The 15,625-nt window shown below is 46.3% G+C and overlaps 1 protein-coding gene across 2 annotated transcripts in view; it reads left to right on the plus strand.

The window, feature by feature from the left end:
• Positions 1 to 15,625, plus strand: part of F13A1 (coagulation factor XIII A chain) — a 163,801-nt gene that overhangs the window by 127,998 nt on the left and 20,178 nt on the right. For both annotated transcript variants that reach the window (XM_049654887.1, XM_049654888.1), the window contains exons 12-13: positions 5,271 to 5,558; positions 11,252 to 11,412. In XM_049654887.1, the coding sequence (XP_049510844.1) occupies positions 5,271 to 5,558; positions 11,252 to 11,412 (449 nt within the window). The remainder of the gene's footprint in view (positions 1 to 5,270; positions 5,559 to 11,251; positions 11,413 to 15,625) is intronic.

Below are 15,625 nucleotides of genomic sequence, written 5' to 3' on the forward strand. Positions count from 1 at the left end.
CAGGGGCTTGACCAGGGGTGGACACAAGATTAAGAGAAATAAAATGTCCCAACTCTGAATGAGAAAGACCTCTGAGGGTCAGGCTTCCAGAATTTGGCAAGAAGGCAAGGCTCAGAGAGGTGGGCGGTGTGGGGGTCTGGTCCAAGCAGAAGAACCCCTAGATCTTCACAGAGAGCTGTAAGAGACTCCCCATCCTGCTTCTGGGCTGGAGTTTGATCCCAGGAGGTTAATTAGCCTCTTAAGAATGGCAGATGCATTTTAAATTCTGACTTTAGGAATGACCAAGTTGGATGCTATTTACAGAAGGATGCAGAGACTGTGCCGGGATCTGGCGGGAAAGACTGAGTGATTATAGACATCGCCACGGGCCCCTAGGAAAGACTGCTGGCATCCATGGTCATGCATTTGTCACTCTGATTCTCATTATTCAATCTATCATATAATTTCTCTCCCATAAATGCTGAATGTGGCCACTAAAATGTGGAGATGAATAAAAACAGATAGAAATTATTACCAGATTTAGGAATTAACTATTTTAATTAACTAAATTGTGGAAAGATCATTTTTCACTTGGATGAACTAAAGCTTAATATTAATTTTATACCTCTTTTCAAATATATAAGATTAGGAAACTATAAAATTTTGAAAACCAGAATTCTTAAAACTTGTGTGGCAATCTATCTTCTTTTATGATGGTGTCTGGATCCCATTTCCTTTTTCTTCCATCAATTATTCCCTCTGTCATTCGTATTTTTGTCTCTCCTTCCCTGTTAGCTCCTTCCCATTTGCATTTAAGCAGGATCAAGTGTCACCTGCGTTTAAAAAAAAGTTACGAAATTCTTTTTCAGCAATATATCCCCCACTGAACATACCCTGTTCTTTCTTCCTCTTGGCCTCCATGGCCAGACATCTTGGAAGAGCTGCCCGCCCTTGGCACCCTATCAGGGGCCTTTTCTTTTCATTTCGTGCCTAGCATACCTCAGTTCTGCTACTGGCAGCAGAACCTTGAAGTTCCTCTTCCCAAGTCTGCCAAGACCCCCTGATCACAAAGTGAAACAAATGTTTGCAGATCCCTGCTTGCCTCAGCTTCCTGTGCCTTTTGACACCACTGCTCAGCCCTGGACCTTGAAATTCTCTCTTCCCTTTCTTTGTTCCACTCTGGTTCCATCCCAGATTACCTGACTCTTTCTTCTATCCCCTTCTGCAACTCTAAACTCCTCTTTTTTCCCCTATCTCTGAAGGTTACTTCGTCTAGGCTCAACCCTTGGGCTTCGTTCCTACCCACTTTACATTCTTTCTCCAAGGCTGATGTTAACATTTGCATATCTACCAATCGCCCCCAGCCCAGTTGGTGTCGTTGGCCCAGCTTCTCTGTTCAACTCCACATTCACTTAAGTCTCCCTTAGAAACCTGAAACAGACCCTTCCCGTATGCCACCTTCTCTCACTCCTCCGTTGCCCAGATGTTTCCCCCACTCCCGACCCCAGTGAAGAGAACACAGTCCCCCCCACCCAAGATTTAGCAATGTAGTCAAGCAGCAAACCTTCTAAACGTCCCCTTTGAAATAGTTCAAATTCACCTCCTGTCCTATCTCTATACCATGGCCACGCTCTGAGAATTTAAAGGTATCAGGTGTGGAAAGCCCTTAGCATAGTGCCTCATTCAGAATAAGTGTCCAGTAAGAGTTAGTTTCTGCTCCTGCCAGTAGTTCTATCATTATCACAATACTACTACTCTTAGCTCGGGCTTTGAGTATTTTTCTCCCAGCTACCTGCGGGAGCTTCCCAATTCCACCTTCCCCCCACATCCTCTTTCTTTCTGTCTAATGCATGCGTTGCTGCCAAAGTGACATATCTAAAATATAAATTTGAGTCTGCTGCTTAAAAGCCCTTCCTCTCCCCTATTGCCTGAAGGGCATTCCAATCAGAGCTCGCCAAGCCTCTGCTAGTTGCCTTTAGGGCACCCTCGCTGCACCTCCAGACCACATCCACAGGCATCCCAAGAAGCAGCAGCCAGGAGAGCTGCTGACAGTCATCCACAGAGCCAGGCTGCCACTGTCTTCATGCCCTTGCTCTTACTGTGGAAAGAAAAACCCTTCTGAGAAGACTTCCCGGCCCCCAGGAGGTGTTGAGTCTCTCCCCCATGTTACTGCCCCACACTCAAATGTCTGCCCCAGAGTCTGTGATGGACACATGTACAGTGATCTCTCTGCACTTGTGTCCAAGACCTGTGAGGGAAGGGCTGTGCTTCTCTTCGGAGCCTAGTACAGTGCCTGGACGTTATAGTGGCTCAACTCGCACCAAATCATCAAATGAATGGTAAGGCAGGTGACACTTTCACAGGTGAACTTACATGCACATCACATGTCCCAAACTGGACTATTTCGTATCTATTATAAAGATGAAAGTTTTGTCTCTGGATAAAAGCAATGTGCCTCTCCAATGTGCTTCTCCATCCTTCAGAACCTCTTGTTCCAGGCTGGATCGTAGGTCCTGGGGACATGTAGATGGGTTCTAGTGGGGAAAATAATGTCATGCAGAGTCAAGTACTGGGAAAAGGACAGAAAACCAGGCAATGTGTCAGTGAGAGCTGAGAGAGCTGGGTTTGGGGACACGTTACACAGGGTAATGGAGGGGGGTGCTCTCTGAGAAGGGGACATCTGAGCTAACACCTGAACAATGAGAAGAAACTTCCACAGACATAAAAGGGGGCTTTCATTATATCTGAGCTAATGGAAAGCTGCTTTTGACCTTGCTCCTGGAGGCCACAGAGAAATCTCAAAAAATGTAATCTGGCTTTAGATCATTCTCCCACGGCACTGAATTCATGGCCCTGAATTATGGAAGATGTCAGATCATAAAGCACAACCGCAGAGAGACGGGGATTCTGCAGTGCTCTGGGGAGACCCTGACGTCCCTGCCTCCTATGTGGGCCTGGCTTCCTGCTCACAGGGCCGGCTGATCCTCAGAGGGGGGCCAGAGGCACCTCTGTCCATGACCCTATAGAAAGTCTCTCGTGGCTCACCACAAGCCTTCCGCAGCCCCTTCTCCTCATTGGGACCAGCTCGGCCTCTCTCCCCACCAAGGTGGCACTCTCTGACCGGGCCCCGGCTGCTGGGGTTCCCCTCCTGCATTTTGCCTAAATGCATATCTGGTGGCCATCCAAAGCAGTAATCAGTAATGCTCTCTCAAGGAGCTGTTTGCCAGGTGCTCTCTGCTAAAACATTTCCCTGAACTTTCCTTTTCATGGCCCCTCATTCCCCTTATTATTATCTCCCTCTTATTGATCTGTAAGCATGTGTGCTAGCTAATGCTTGTCCTACACCAGTTGTTCCTGGCACATTCTTACAATCTTGACAATGAGAGAAATTGTTAACACACACACACACACACACACACACCACACTCAAGCTTGTTTGCAACACCTATTGTCATTTTCTGTCTTTGCAAAGTACTGGTAGCTGCTGATTCTCATGCGCATACTGCCTCTAACCTCCTAACAATCCTCTGACGAAAGCACCTTTTTTTTTGTTTTTTACAAATAAGGACATGGATAGTAACAATAGTGCATGCCTTGTAGAGTTGTCTGAGGAGTAAATGAGACAGTGCCGAGCACACACTTAAACACAATACCTGTCACATCGTTATCAGTGGTAGATATTGTTATTGGCTTCGTCATCTGCATTGCATCTCATTACTAAGGTAGAAGACATTATTTTAAAGTTAACAAATTTAGAGACACCTGGATGGCCCAGTTTGTTAAATCTTTGACTTCAGCTCAGGTCATGATCTCACCATTCAGGAGTTTGAGCCCTGCATCGGGCTCTGTGCTGACAGCTCAGAGCCTGGAGCCTGCTTTGGATTCTGTGTCTCCCTGTCTCTCTGCCCCTCCCCAACTCGCACTCTGTTTCTTAAAAATGAATATACATTAAAATATAATTTTAAAAAATTAATGAATTTAAAAGTTTGCATTTTTATTTCAAAGTGATTTTTTTTTTTTTGCTAAACATTTCCATGACTAGTTTTCACAAGTCAAAGAATTTGCTTCTGTGTCTTCCACAATGCACAAAGATACACCCAAAGGTAGTCAGGTGGTAAAGAGAATAATGACTATCTTTCCATACCTCCTCAAGCCCTGTCCCCTCAAGCCAAGCACTTTGTCCAGGGCTCTGTAAGGAAATATCAGCCCAGCTGAGCCAAGAGGAGCAAACCCTGAGGCTTGACTTGTACCTGTATGTTTTGCTTCCACACCTGCACAAAGCTATTGTTTGATTCTTCCAGAACTTACCCCTTTTCCTCCCTGCCCCACCCCCGCCTTCATCTCCTCCCCTGCCACCTTGGAAATCCCAACAGAAGACATTTACCTAAAAACAGCACACACATCTCAAACTGCATTAGAAAATATGGTGCACCACCAGATGCCAATAGGTGCCCCTCAAAACAAATGTGTTCAGTGTCAGATGAATTTGGGAAGTCTTGGTTAAATAAGTCTCCTCACCTTAGGGCTCAATCTCAGAACCTCTGACAGGCTCTAACGAACACAGTGAACATCCGGAGGCACTAGAGAACCCAGTGCTCCCCACGGGAGATTGGTCTTAGAGCCCTTTGGCAGGGAAGGCTTGTTAACAATTGGTCATGTCTGAGTGGATGGGGCTGTGCACTGCTTGGGAAAAGTGATCTCTGCACTCTTTTGGGGCCACCTGGCAACAGGGGAAGGAGTAGAGGGCAGAATGGCAGCTGCCCAGGGGTCAGCTCAGCAGGAGCAAAGGGGAGAGACCCAAGTGGAAAGAGAGATGAGGAATACAGGTCTTACCAGAAAGATCCATGAATAGGAGAAAACTCGTATAGCACCAGCTGGAGTGGTTAGATGTAGCTATTGCCAAAATCTTTACTTAGAGATCCCCAAATTCTAGCTAGGATTTGGGGAGAGAAGCAAATTGATGCCACTATTTGAGAAGAGGTAGATTGTGCCACTCTACCTGCTGAACCCCGTAGTAGCAGCACTGGGGAAACAGCCCTTAGAGCAAGTCTGTTAGCATCCCCCTTGCAGGTAAGCCCTGGTCATGCCACCTAACTCAGCAGCCTGGTCAGACCAGAACTCTGACTTTGCAGAATTGGTAACATAGGAATAATGGTGACACACCTGTCTTGAAGGGAAGTTGTGTGGCTTATGGAGGCTACCCAGCAAGGACAACACTGTGTGTTTATTAATTTCTCTTTGATGGATTGCATTTATTTTTTTTCCTATCATTATCTCTGCCTCTTTCCTAGGCCAAGAAGAAGAGAGGCTGGCTCTAGAAACTGCACTGATGTATGGGGCTAAAAAGTCCCTCAACACAGAAGGCATTGTCAAACCAAGGTCTGACGTGGACATGGATTTTGAAGTGGAGAAAGCCGTGCTGGGAAGAGACTTCAAGCTCACCATCACCTTCCAGAACAACAGCCCCAACCGTTACACCCTCTCAGCTTATCTCTCAGGCAACATTGTCTTCTACACGGGAGTCTCCAAGACAGAATTCAAGAAGGAGACATTTGAAGTGACGCTGGAGCCCATGTCCTGTAAGCTAATGAGGGGGCTCTTCTCCTTGGGAATTGTTCTCTGCCTCCCTGTCTGTCTTGGTGGTATCACTCATTAATAACTTCCAAAGTTAAAATCCTGTCCCAGAGCTCAGGAGCATGAACCACATGGGAGAATCCCTTTCTCCCAGGGGGGCCTCAAATGTCACCTTCACCTCTCATGCATAGAAGTGAATACTGAGGGGTGCCTGATTGGCTCAGTCATTTAAGCCTCCAACTCTTGATTTCAGCTCAGGTCATGATCTCACAGTTTGTGAGTTCAAGCCCCACATCAGGCTTTGGGCTGGCAACAAGGAGCCTGCTTAGGGTTCTTTATCTCTCTCTCTCACTCTCTCTCTCTCTGTCACTCTCACTCTCTGTCAATAAATATTTAAAAATTAAAAAAAAAAGAAGAAAACACCAGAATTGTCAAAGCCTAGAGCCCCATGAGTCATGAGAATTAAATGTAATTTCTTGTTACTTGAAGTGTGGGTTGAAGACCTGAAACATCAGCATCCCCTGGGAGGTGGTTGGAAATGCAGACCATTAGGCCCCACCCCACATCTGTCAAACCAGGATCTACATTTTAACAAGATCCCAAAGGGATTTTAGTGCCCAGGAAAGTTTGTGATGCACAGGTGTCAGACAGCAGGCCACCCACTGGTAACTCTCCCTGAGTCAGGTAAAGTTTTGCAGGCTACCCCAGTAGGAATGATGTGTTTTGCTTTACCATTTAGGAGGCAGGAGATCTAAGCTCTGCAGACAGGCCATTTCTGAAAACTCATCTGCTGATGTATAGGGACAGCGATGAGCCCACCCTTGAGAGAGGACGCTAAAGACCCAGGATGTGCTGTCCAGGAGCCTTTGAAGGGTTTTGTTCTCTCTGCTGTCTCTTCTGGGATCTCTTTCTCATCCTTGATCCTAGACAGCCTCCCTCAAATGCATGGCCTTCCAAAGCATCTCCTTCACTGTAAAAGTTCAGAATATTTTAAGCAGGATTGGGCTGGACAGGCTCCAGCTTGCATTGGAGGTTGCAATTTCAACCAGTCTTGAATAGTACCCATTTCTTGGGGTACTAGTATTTAGGGGGCACAAAAGTTGGTCACATGACTGGTAGAATCAGTTAACCAGGAAAACCTGGTCTCTAGGCCAAGCATGTCGAATTAGAGCAGGCTAGAAAGGACCTGAACGCTTCAAGGCACTAGATTTCTGTTGACCTGACATATGGCCCAGAAAAAGAAAAAAAAAAAATTAAAGGTGAACAAATAATAAGTTTTTACAACATGGAGGCAAGCAAGACTAATATGCACCCCCAACCCCAGACAACCAACTCATACACCCAATTGTTTTCAAGCTTTCTAGATTCACCAGTTGTCCCAAGCCGCTGTGAATATACCCTTCTGAGGCTTTAGAAAGATAGCCCCAGGAAAGTGGGGAACTGTTCTGAAAAATCCTAATTCCAAGACTGAGCTATTCCATAGCTGTAATAATGTGGCTAACAATTAGGAAATCACCATAGTATTTGGGGGCGGGGGGGGGGGGTAAAACTGGGAGATCTAGCACTTTTCCTATATCCCTCGAGGTAGGGAAGGTAATTATTAATGAAAAGAGTAGTCAGTATAAAGGATTCAAGAGAACAGGCATCCCAATTGGTTAGAACAGGCAGACACAGTGGAGTTTACAGAAACTGGATCTTGAAATTAGGTAAATAGAGATTTAGGTAAATCGAGACTACCTCACCTACCAGCTGTGTGTCCTGAGGCAAGTTACTTAAGTGATCTGATCAGAGCTCTTCTGTTCCTGGGAACAATACCACCCACATCACAGGGTTGTAGATTCATTCCCCAAACCTTTATTTCATGCTGAATGTCTAGATACTGTTTTGGAGGCACAGCAGTGAACACAACAGAAGTGCCTACCCTCATGGAATTTGTGGTCTTAAGGGAGTGAACAATAAACAAACAAGTACTATATAGTATGATTATGCATATAATAGGAAAATATAAAACAGGGTAAAGCAGAGTGAGGGATGAAGGGGATGCTGTGTGGGTAGGGTGACCAGGGAAAACCTCTCTAACCAGGTAACATTTAACAGAAACCTGACAGAAGGAAAGGAGCAAGCTTTGCAGCCAGAAAAAAACTGTGAATGCAAAGGCCCTGAGGCCAGAGCATGTCTGATGTGTTCAACGAGTAGGCAGGAAGCTGGAGTTGGGAGCAAAGGTAGCCAGAGAAGAGTGGTGGGTGTAGATTATGTAAAGAGCTGTGAGCCCTTGTGAGGACTTTAGCTTTGATTCCAAGTGAGTGCAGGAGCCCATAGAGGGTTTTGAGCAGAAATGAGGCATAATCTCACTCAGGTTTAACTATGCACCATCCTTTTCCCACTTCACGGGAGACCCAGAGCTCCATCTTCTTCCCCTTTTCTCCCTAATCCTATGAGATAAGAAGCTTATATGATTTCGTAGGCTAGAATGGCATGATCCATTAACCCTCTCAGTCATTGATCTAGGGACAGCTGGCCAGGTGGCATTGGCTGTAGGCAATAGGTTGCATACTGCAATTTAAAATAAATTGCAATAAAATAAAACAAAATAAAATAGTATAAAATAAAATAAAATAAATTGCAGTATATTGCAAAATGCCACTTGACTCTAGACCCTGATCAAGCAAGTCAGAGTACAGTCAGTCCTAGGAGGCTGTGTTACAAAGAAAGTTTTCCAAGTAGAATGGGAGGCATACTTTCCAGATTGATGATTAAAGAGAATGTGTGGGCTAGAATCAGCTTGGAAGATTTGAATAACTTAAACCTTCCAGTACCTTCAAAGGTGCTATCATTTCCACTTGGCTATATTTAGTTTTCTTTGCTTTTTGGAAAAAGAGATGAGGCAGCTCCTGTCTGTGTCTCCCTTGGCTTTCCCCAGACACAGTAAATGATATTGGCAGGATCCCAGCTCCACCACTCATAGAATGAAAACCTATTCTTCTTTCTCTTGCCACGTTTAATAAACTTTATCTAGAACAATTTCTTGTGCAGTGGCAAAACACAGCACTTATATAACATACTATTTCAGGAGCACTGTTCTCTGGGGCTTGGAAGCACAGCCCAGTTTCCTTAGTGCTATGATTTAGAGAATGTTCCAGCCCCAGAGAATAATGCCCTGGTGCCAACATTATAAAGGTAGCCAAAGCCACCGTTAAGATTGGTAGAAAGAAGTCAGGCACATCTCGCCTGCCTAAAGGAACCCAGTGGTCAAACACAGCCCTCCAGTAATAATTAGAAGGAGTCCAATTTTTTTTTTTATTACCGGAGGCAGCTAGAGACAAAATGTATGTTCTTCAAGGCATACCATTTTGCCACTGCATGCATCCAGATCTGGGGGAGGCCCCAGAAAAGAGGCCCTTTGTGTTCATCTGAGGTTGTAGCCAGTCAAGGGATGGAGTCTTATGTGTCTGGACAATTAATTACCAGGGGAGCCATAGAGGAAGTAGGGTCCAGGCTCAGACCCAAAGAAGGCAATATGAATGGATCATTCAAAAAAGCAGAATTCAAGGGCCAAGGTCAAGCCAAGGTCATAGATTCTAAAGGCTGATTCTAAATGGAATAGGACTGGCCCAGAAAACCTAGCCACATTGTTTAGTACTTGTCTGAGATGGACCAATACATTCTAGTAACTCAGCATAGCCTAGGGGAGGGTTTCTCAGCCCGGACACCACTACCATTTCAGGCTGTTGTGGGGGCTGTTGTGTGCATTATAGGATATTTTGCAGAATCCTTGGCCTCTACCCACTAGATGTTGGTAGCAATCCCCAGTTGTGACAACCAAAAATGTCTCCAGACATTACTAATCATTCCCTTAGGGGCAAAGTTACCCCCAGTTGACAACCACTGGCCTAGAATGACCAACCTGTCCAACTTACCAGGAATTGCATGGGTTCCAGGGTGCAGGACTTTCGGTTTTAAGATTGAGACTGTCCACCCTAATTCTGCCCTAACTCCACCCCTTCTGTTAGAACCTCCTTCCTATCTCTAGGAGCTTCTCAAAGCTGAATATGTGTCCTATGGACACTTATTCAAATGCAGATCCTAATTCAGTAAGCTGGGGTGGGTTCAAAGAACCTGCTTCTCTAATGAGCTACCAGGTGATGGCTGTGCTTCTGGGCTGCAGACCACACTGAGCAACAAGCAGCTGCACTGGAAGGGCCATACCTTCTGGTAACCCGAGTCTTCTATAGAGCTGATTCCGTGGGGATCCTCTGGGGGTTGCTAGAGCAGTGCCTCCCCACCCCAACTGCACATTAAAGTCAACTGTCCTGGAACATTTAAAATAATGCCTGGGCCCCAGCCCCCAAAACTCTGATTTAATTGGTCTGTGGTGGGACTCAGCAGGGCAGGTTTTTAAATGTCCCCAGGTGATTGTGATCTGCAACCAGGATTGAGAACTGCAGTCAGAGGCTCAAGACCATCACAGCACCTTCTCATCCATGAAGAGACTTTGACATAGATGATGAGCATGGCCTGATGTACCCTCGCCTGTGGGATGACAAGTCAGGGGGCCTTCCCTGTGCCCTGGCTCACCCCACACAGAGTCCTGTCCTCATTTCAGATTTCTTCAACTGGGGACTGTCCCTTGCACTTCAAGTATGGAGCATGGGAATCATTCCTTTCAATAACTTCCACAGGGAGAAGGAATCTTGGGCCAAAGGCAGACATAAGGCAGGAAAGCAGTGGTGGAGATGTTCAATTCTGTAAACCTTTACAGAGCCTGTGTTCTGGGCGTGGGGATGGGGGCGTGAGCCACCCATTTCCCCGTTGGGCCTGCCTGCTGGGCTGATAACACAAAAGTGGCCTTTGCTCTCTTGAATCCTGGGCAGTGGCAAATGAGAATGATAGAGAAAGTGGGCAATGCTGCCAAACAGAACCTCACTGTTTTACTCAGAACCACAGGAGAGTATTCCTGTCCTCAGCCCGGATGGTGAGCAGAAGGGATCCCAGACCACCCCTCCCCCATTTTCCAAATGCCCTCCTCACTGTCCTGTCCTCAACACCTGAAAGCTAACAGCAGTGACTTGAGGAAACAAGGATTTGGCAGAGGTCTTTTAAGTTGCAAATAGAAAGGGGGTGGGAGAGAGCTGAATGCCTAGGGTAAAAACTGGTTTCAAAGGCTTCTTTCTCTTAAATAGAAAAATCATGTCAGATTGGTACATAAAAAGCTGGAAAGAAAATGTGGAGCACTACAAGGGAAGGGTTTAAGTAGTTGACAGTTTTGCCTAACAGTGGCCTATGGCCTATGAGATATTTCTTGTTGTATGAAGTGGCCTTGGGTTTCACTACTCCACATCTGCCATCTTGATTTTGTCCTTGGTCAGCTCAAAGCAGCCCCAGTTAAAACCCCTTGGTCTTTGACTTTGAACATCTCTGTTGCGGCTTTGCGTTTCTACAACAGCAAAAGCACTGTTGGGAGCAAATCGGCTCATTTTCTCTAGTAAGGCTTACTGAATATTAAATTTTCTAGCACATTCCTGTTTTACCTGAGAAGCAGGAGGTTTTGTCCTTGATTGACTCTGTTCCATTTGCCCCTGACCTTTGCTGTGTTTCTGGTGGATGCTGGGCTAGTATGGGAAAGATGGGGCACTTGGGGCAAGTCAAGCAGGTCTCACTCCGGGCCTAATGCTCTGTATGTTTGTTTCTCCCCCACCAGTCAAGAAACAGGAAGTGCTGATCAGAGCAGGCGAGTACATGAGCCAGCTGCTAGAGCAAGGGTTCCTGCACTTCTTTGTCACAGCGCGTGTCAGTGAGACCAGGGACATTCTGGCCAAGCAGAAATCCACCGTGCTGGCGATCCCCAAGCTCATCATCAAGGTCAGTTTTACCATCTCAGATAAGGGAGAAGGAAAGGTTGTTGATCAGACAACTAGGCTTAGTGCGTGTGTGTGTTTGTGTGTGTGTGTGTGAATGTCCTGCTTTCAAAAAAAAAAAAAAAACATGAGGAGGGGGGAGCTAAGCTCCTCCTGTTCTTTGAAAGAAGTAAACTGCCCTATATATAGACACACACATAGAACACTTTTCTCCCTTCTCCAGATTTAAATATATAGATGTGGCTGCAGATATAAATATAACCTATGGGTATAAACATACTTGTGGAGGAAGATAAAGATGTGTAATGGATACAGATAAAATTTCAGTGTCTCCAGAATAAAGTGGGTCAGGCGTGGCATGAAATGGAAACCACTGGGATCATCTCCCACCTGTGTTGGGGCAGTAATGTTGTTCATGGAGATATAACTGTATACCGTAGAATGCACACACTGAGATGTCAGCTTGGTGATGATGACTTTTTATATACGTATACACCTTGCAACCACTAGTCAGATAAAGGCATAGAGGATTCCCAAAATCCCAAAAAGTTCCATCCTCGTGTCTGTCCCAGTCAATAACCCCCTCCCCATCCACCAAGACAACCACCTTTCTGACTTCTGTCACCATAGGGTTAGTTTGACTGTTTGGCTACTAGTTTTAATGTTGTCTCTCCATTTACCACCAGAAATCTCTGCCCAAGTGGTTCAAAGGAATTTGGCAGAGGAGGGCTGAGGATGGGTGGGAATGGAAGACAAATATAGCAACCTAGTCGCTCCCTCTTTTGGGGGAGAACTGGCAGCATCTGTAACCACATCCTGAGACACCTTCCTGCCCTATGAGCAGAAATCCATGCCTCCATCCATGTCCTTGGAGTATGACACCATTTGTGAGCCTTACCCAGGGATTAGAGGCCTTCCCAAGTTGCTGAAGAACATTTTTCCTGAAGTGATTAAAAGAGTTAGCACAGGTCTTAAGCTTCATTCTTCTAAAGTGATAATCAAAGCTTACCAAGTTGTGCATATTTTAAATGCCCCTAAAGGTGGTGGGGGAGGGGAGGCAGCACTCCTTGTGTCTTATGAATCACTTGCTGTGAATCATTTGTAAAGCTAATGACTATCCTGTAGCATTCAGTGGGGCTGTCACTGAGTCTTGGCACCCGTGTGGATGGCACTTGAGGACCGTGACATGAGTCACCCTAAGCGGCTCATCCAAACACAGACCCGTCATGCCCATTGAGACAGAGAGCCCAGGCCCTTCATTTCAAGGAAGGCTTAAGTCATCACGTGTCTTTGAGCCTTTCCACTCAGGCACCACCCACAGCTGTCTGTCACAGCACCATCCAGGAAAGAGGCCTTAGGAGACAGGGAAAATGAGGGTGTGTAGTCTGCAGGCAGAAGAGGAAACAAATACATGGAGGGGTAGCAGAGGGCTCCTCCAGAGGTGTGTCAGTGCTGTGAGAACACAAATTCAGTAGCATCAGGTGCCGGTGCATAACCAGGGCGGGGCCCCCCCTCCCATGGCAGGTGCTCCCTCGGGGGCGGGGCCGCGTGCTCCACTTCATTATGAACCCATGCCCTGTGCCTGTGAAGGGGCTCAGGAGGAGCCCCTCCAAGCTGTGGAACCCTCAAACCACAGCATAAGATAGAATTTAATTGCACTGCTGTCAATAAACTGGATGTATAAAGGCAACTAATCCTTTTCGTCTTTTAGACATTATTTTTTTAAATTTATTTATTTATTTTGAGAGAGGGAGAGAGAGCATTAGTGGGGGAGGGGCAGAGAGAGAGAATCCCAAGCAGGTTCCACAACATCAAGGCAGAGCCCAATGCAGGGCTCAAACTCACCAACCATGAGATCATGACCTGAGCTGAAATCAAGAGTCAGATGTTCAACCAACAGAGCCATGCAGGTGCCCCAATCTTTTAGACATTATTTCTGTGAAGGATTATTTGTTGGCTATCTTCTGGGTTGACTTAAAAAGCAGTGTGATGGAAATGCCTTCTGCCACAAGTTGAGTGACCTGGGCAGGGCAAGTGTCCTTTAAAAGAGTTGCAGGGTCAGTTTTCCTTTTAATTTTTATTTCCAGAAAGGGATGGGGCATGCTGTTCCTGGAGGAAACTTATTTAGAGGCAGGGTCATTGAACCAGGACTCCAGCATGAGCGAGATGGAAATCCTGGTTCCTGTCCAGTGCTGTTTGTGCAGGAAAGGAGGCAGGAGCAGCTTCACATCAGCTGCCCCTAAACCACTAACCTATTACCATATCAGCCCCAGGGATGCACTAAATCCAAGCAAGGGAAGAGGTGCTCCTGGATAAAGCACCATACACTAAAAGCCATCCAAATGTCCCTGAGCTGTGAGAGGCCCTGGTTCCAGAAACTCTGGCTCACAGGCCTGGGCCCTAGGATGCTGCTTAGCCTACTGGAGAAATAAAATACGGAGTTGTGTGTCCAGGTAGCCATTCCTACTCTGAGAGTGAACAACAGAGGGAAAGAGGACACAGAGAACAGGAGAGAAGGGGGGAACAGGAGAAAGGGAGAGAGGAGAGGAGAGGAGAGGAGAGGAGAGGAGGGGAGGGGAGGGGAGGGGAGAGGAGAGGAGAGGAGAGGAGAGGAGAGGTGAGAAGGCAGAGGGGAGAGGAGAAAGAAAATGTTATGTTGAAACATTGCCCAGGAGACCTCAGGGAGAGGGGTTAGACAATTTGTCTAAAGCAGGAGTTGGCAAGGGAGTCAAACACCATGAAAGCACAAAAGCACAATAGCTCAGGGGTCCACAATTACTTAGGACACATGTTCCCAAATTCTAGGAAAAATCTAGAACCCTTTGTTGATCTCTTTGAGCCTGGATCAGGCCCAGAGCAGACAGACTTTCTCAAAGTCACTGTGATGAATATGCTGGGCACAGGGTGATACCACATGAGACGCAAAGGGTTAGGAGGACATGACTGTCCAGCCCATCCAGTTTCATTTGGGACACCAGCATATGGTGATGACAATGACAGCAGCTAGGAGCCACTGATCTCTAGATTATTGTACTTCTCTTGTATTATATTAGTTAATCTTCATGACCATCCTATGAGGTGGGTATCATTGCAGTCCCCATTTTATAGATGAGAAAACAGAGGCCCCAGGGGGGTGGTAGCATCTTAGTAAAAGGGCTCTGGAGCCAAATTCTCTGAGATCAAACCTGCTTCTCATGTGTGTGAGCCTGGACATGTCACTTAACCTATCACAGCTTCTGTTTTCTCCTCTGCACTAGAGCCGTGCTCACGTCGTAGATCGTTGTGTGTGTGTAATGAGTTGATGGATACCTAAGTCCCATGCAGAGTAAACACTGAGCATCTGGGGGCATTGTTAGTATGGTTGCCATTCTGTCCATAAAGGACTTGCCCATGATCACGTGCTGATCAGGGAAGGAGTGGAATTTTTCTGACCATGCAGATAACCACAAGGCTACACTTCTCTCACATGGGAACTTCCACGGAAAGTGCCTGCCTTAACGAAGGGTCTGTGTTCTTCAGGGGAAGAGAGATCACATTGGGTTGATGCATCAAAACTCAAGGCTGCAGAACAATAGGCCATCCTCAAGGAATGGTTAACATCTCAAGCAACAGGCAAGGAGAGAGATGGACAGCCCATGGAAAGAGCTAGAGGCCTGCCTCGACTGGAGTCGAGGGTGGCAACAGGAGACTAGTGAAGATAAACCTAGAAAGGCAGCTCAGAGTCATTTTTGCCTGAGAATTTATAATAGGCTGTGAACAGAAGCTCCAGTGAAGATTCCAGAGCATGAATGTAACATTATTGTCAGCTCTGCCCTCCCAATAGAACCCTGTTTTCTTTCTCCTTTTTCTTCAAAGCCTCTGTCCAAGGCACTGCCTTCTTCCATGAGTCCCCAGCCTCAGCCTTGGGACTGGAGCAGCCTGGCAACCAGTGTGCTGCTGTCCCTACCTTGCTCCCTTTGTAGAGTAAAGATCAACCTGGAACAATATTGGCCCACCTATCTGAACCCATGTCACTGTCAACCAAAGCAGTTAGCTCAGTGGACACGTCCTTACATCCTAAGGGGCCCCGTCTGGGACTACATTTGTCCCTGTGAAAATAAAGATTGAGACTAGGTTAAATCATGCTCCCAGTTAGCTATCCCCAGCACCCACCGTGTGTGGCCTTAGATGATCCTCATGTGGAAAATGGCAGAGAGAGACACCCAGTAAACTTTAAT

Source organism: Panthera uncia (assembly GCF_023721935.1).
Source record: "Panthera uncia isolate 11264 chromosome B2 unlocalized genomic scaffold, Puncia_PCG_1.0 HiC_scaffold_25, whole genome shotgun sequence".
NCBI lineage: Eukaryota > Metazoa > Chordata > Mammalia > Carnivora > Felidae > Panthera > Panthera uncia.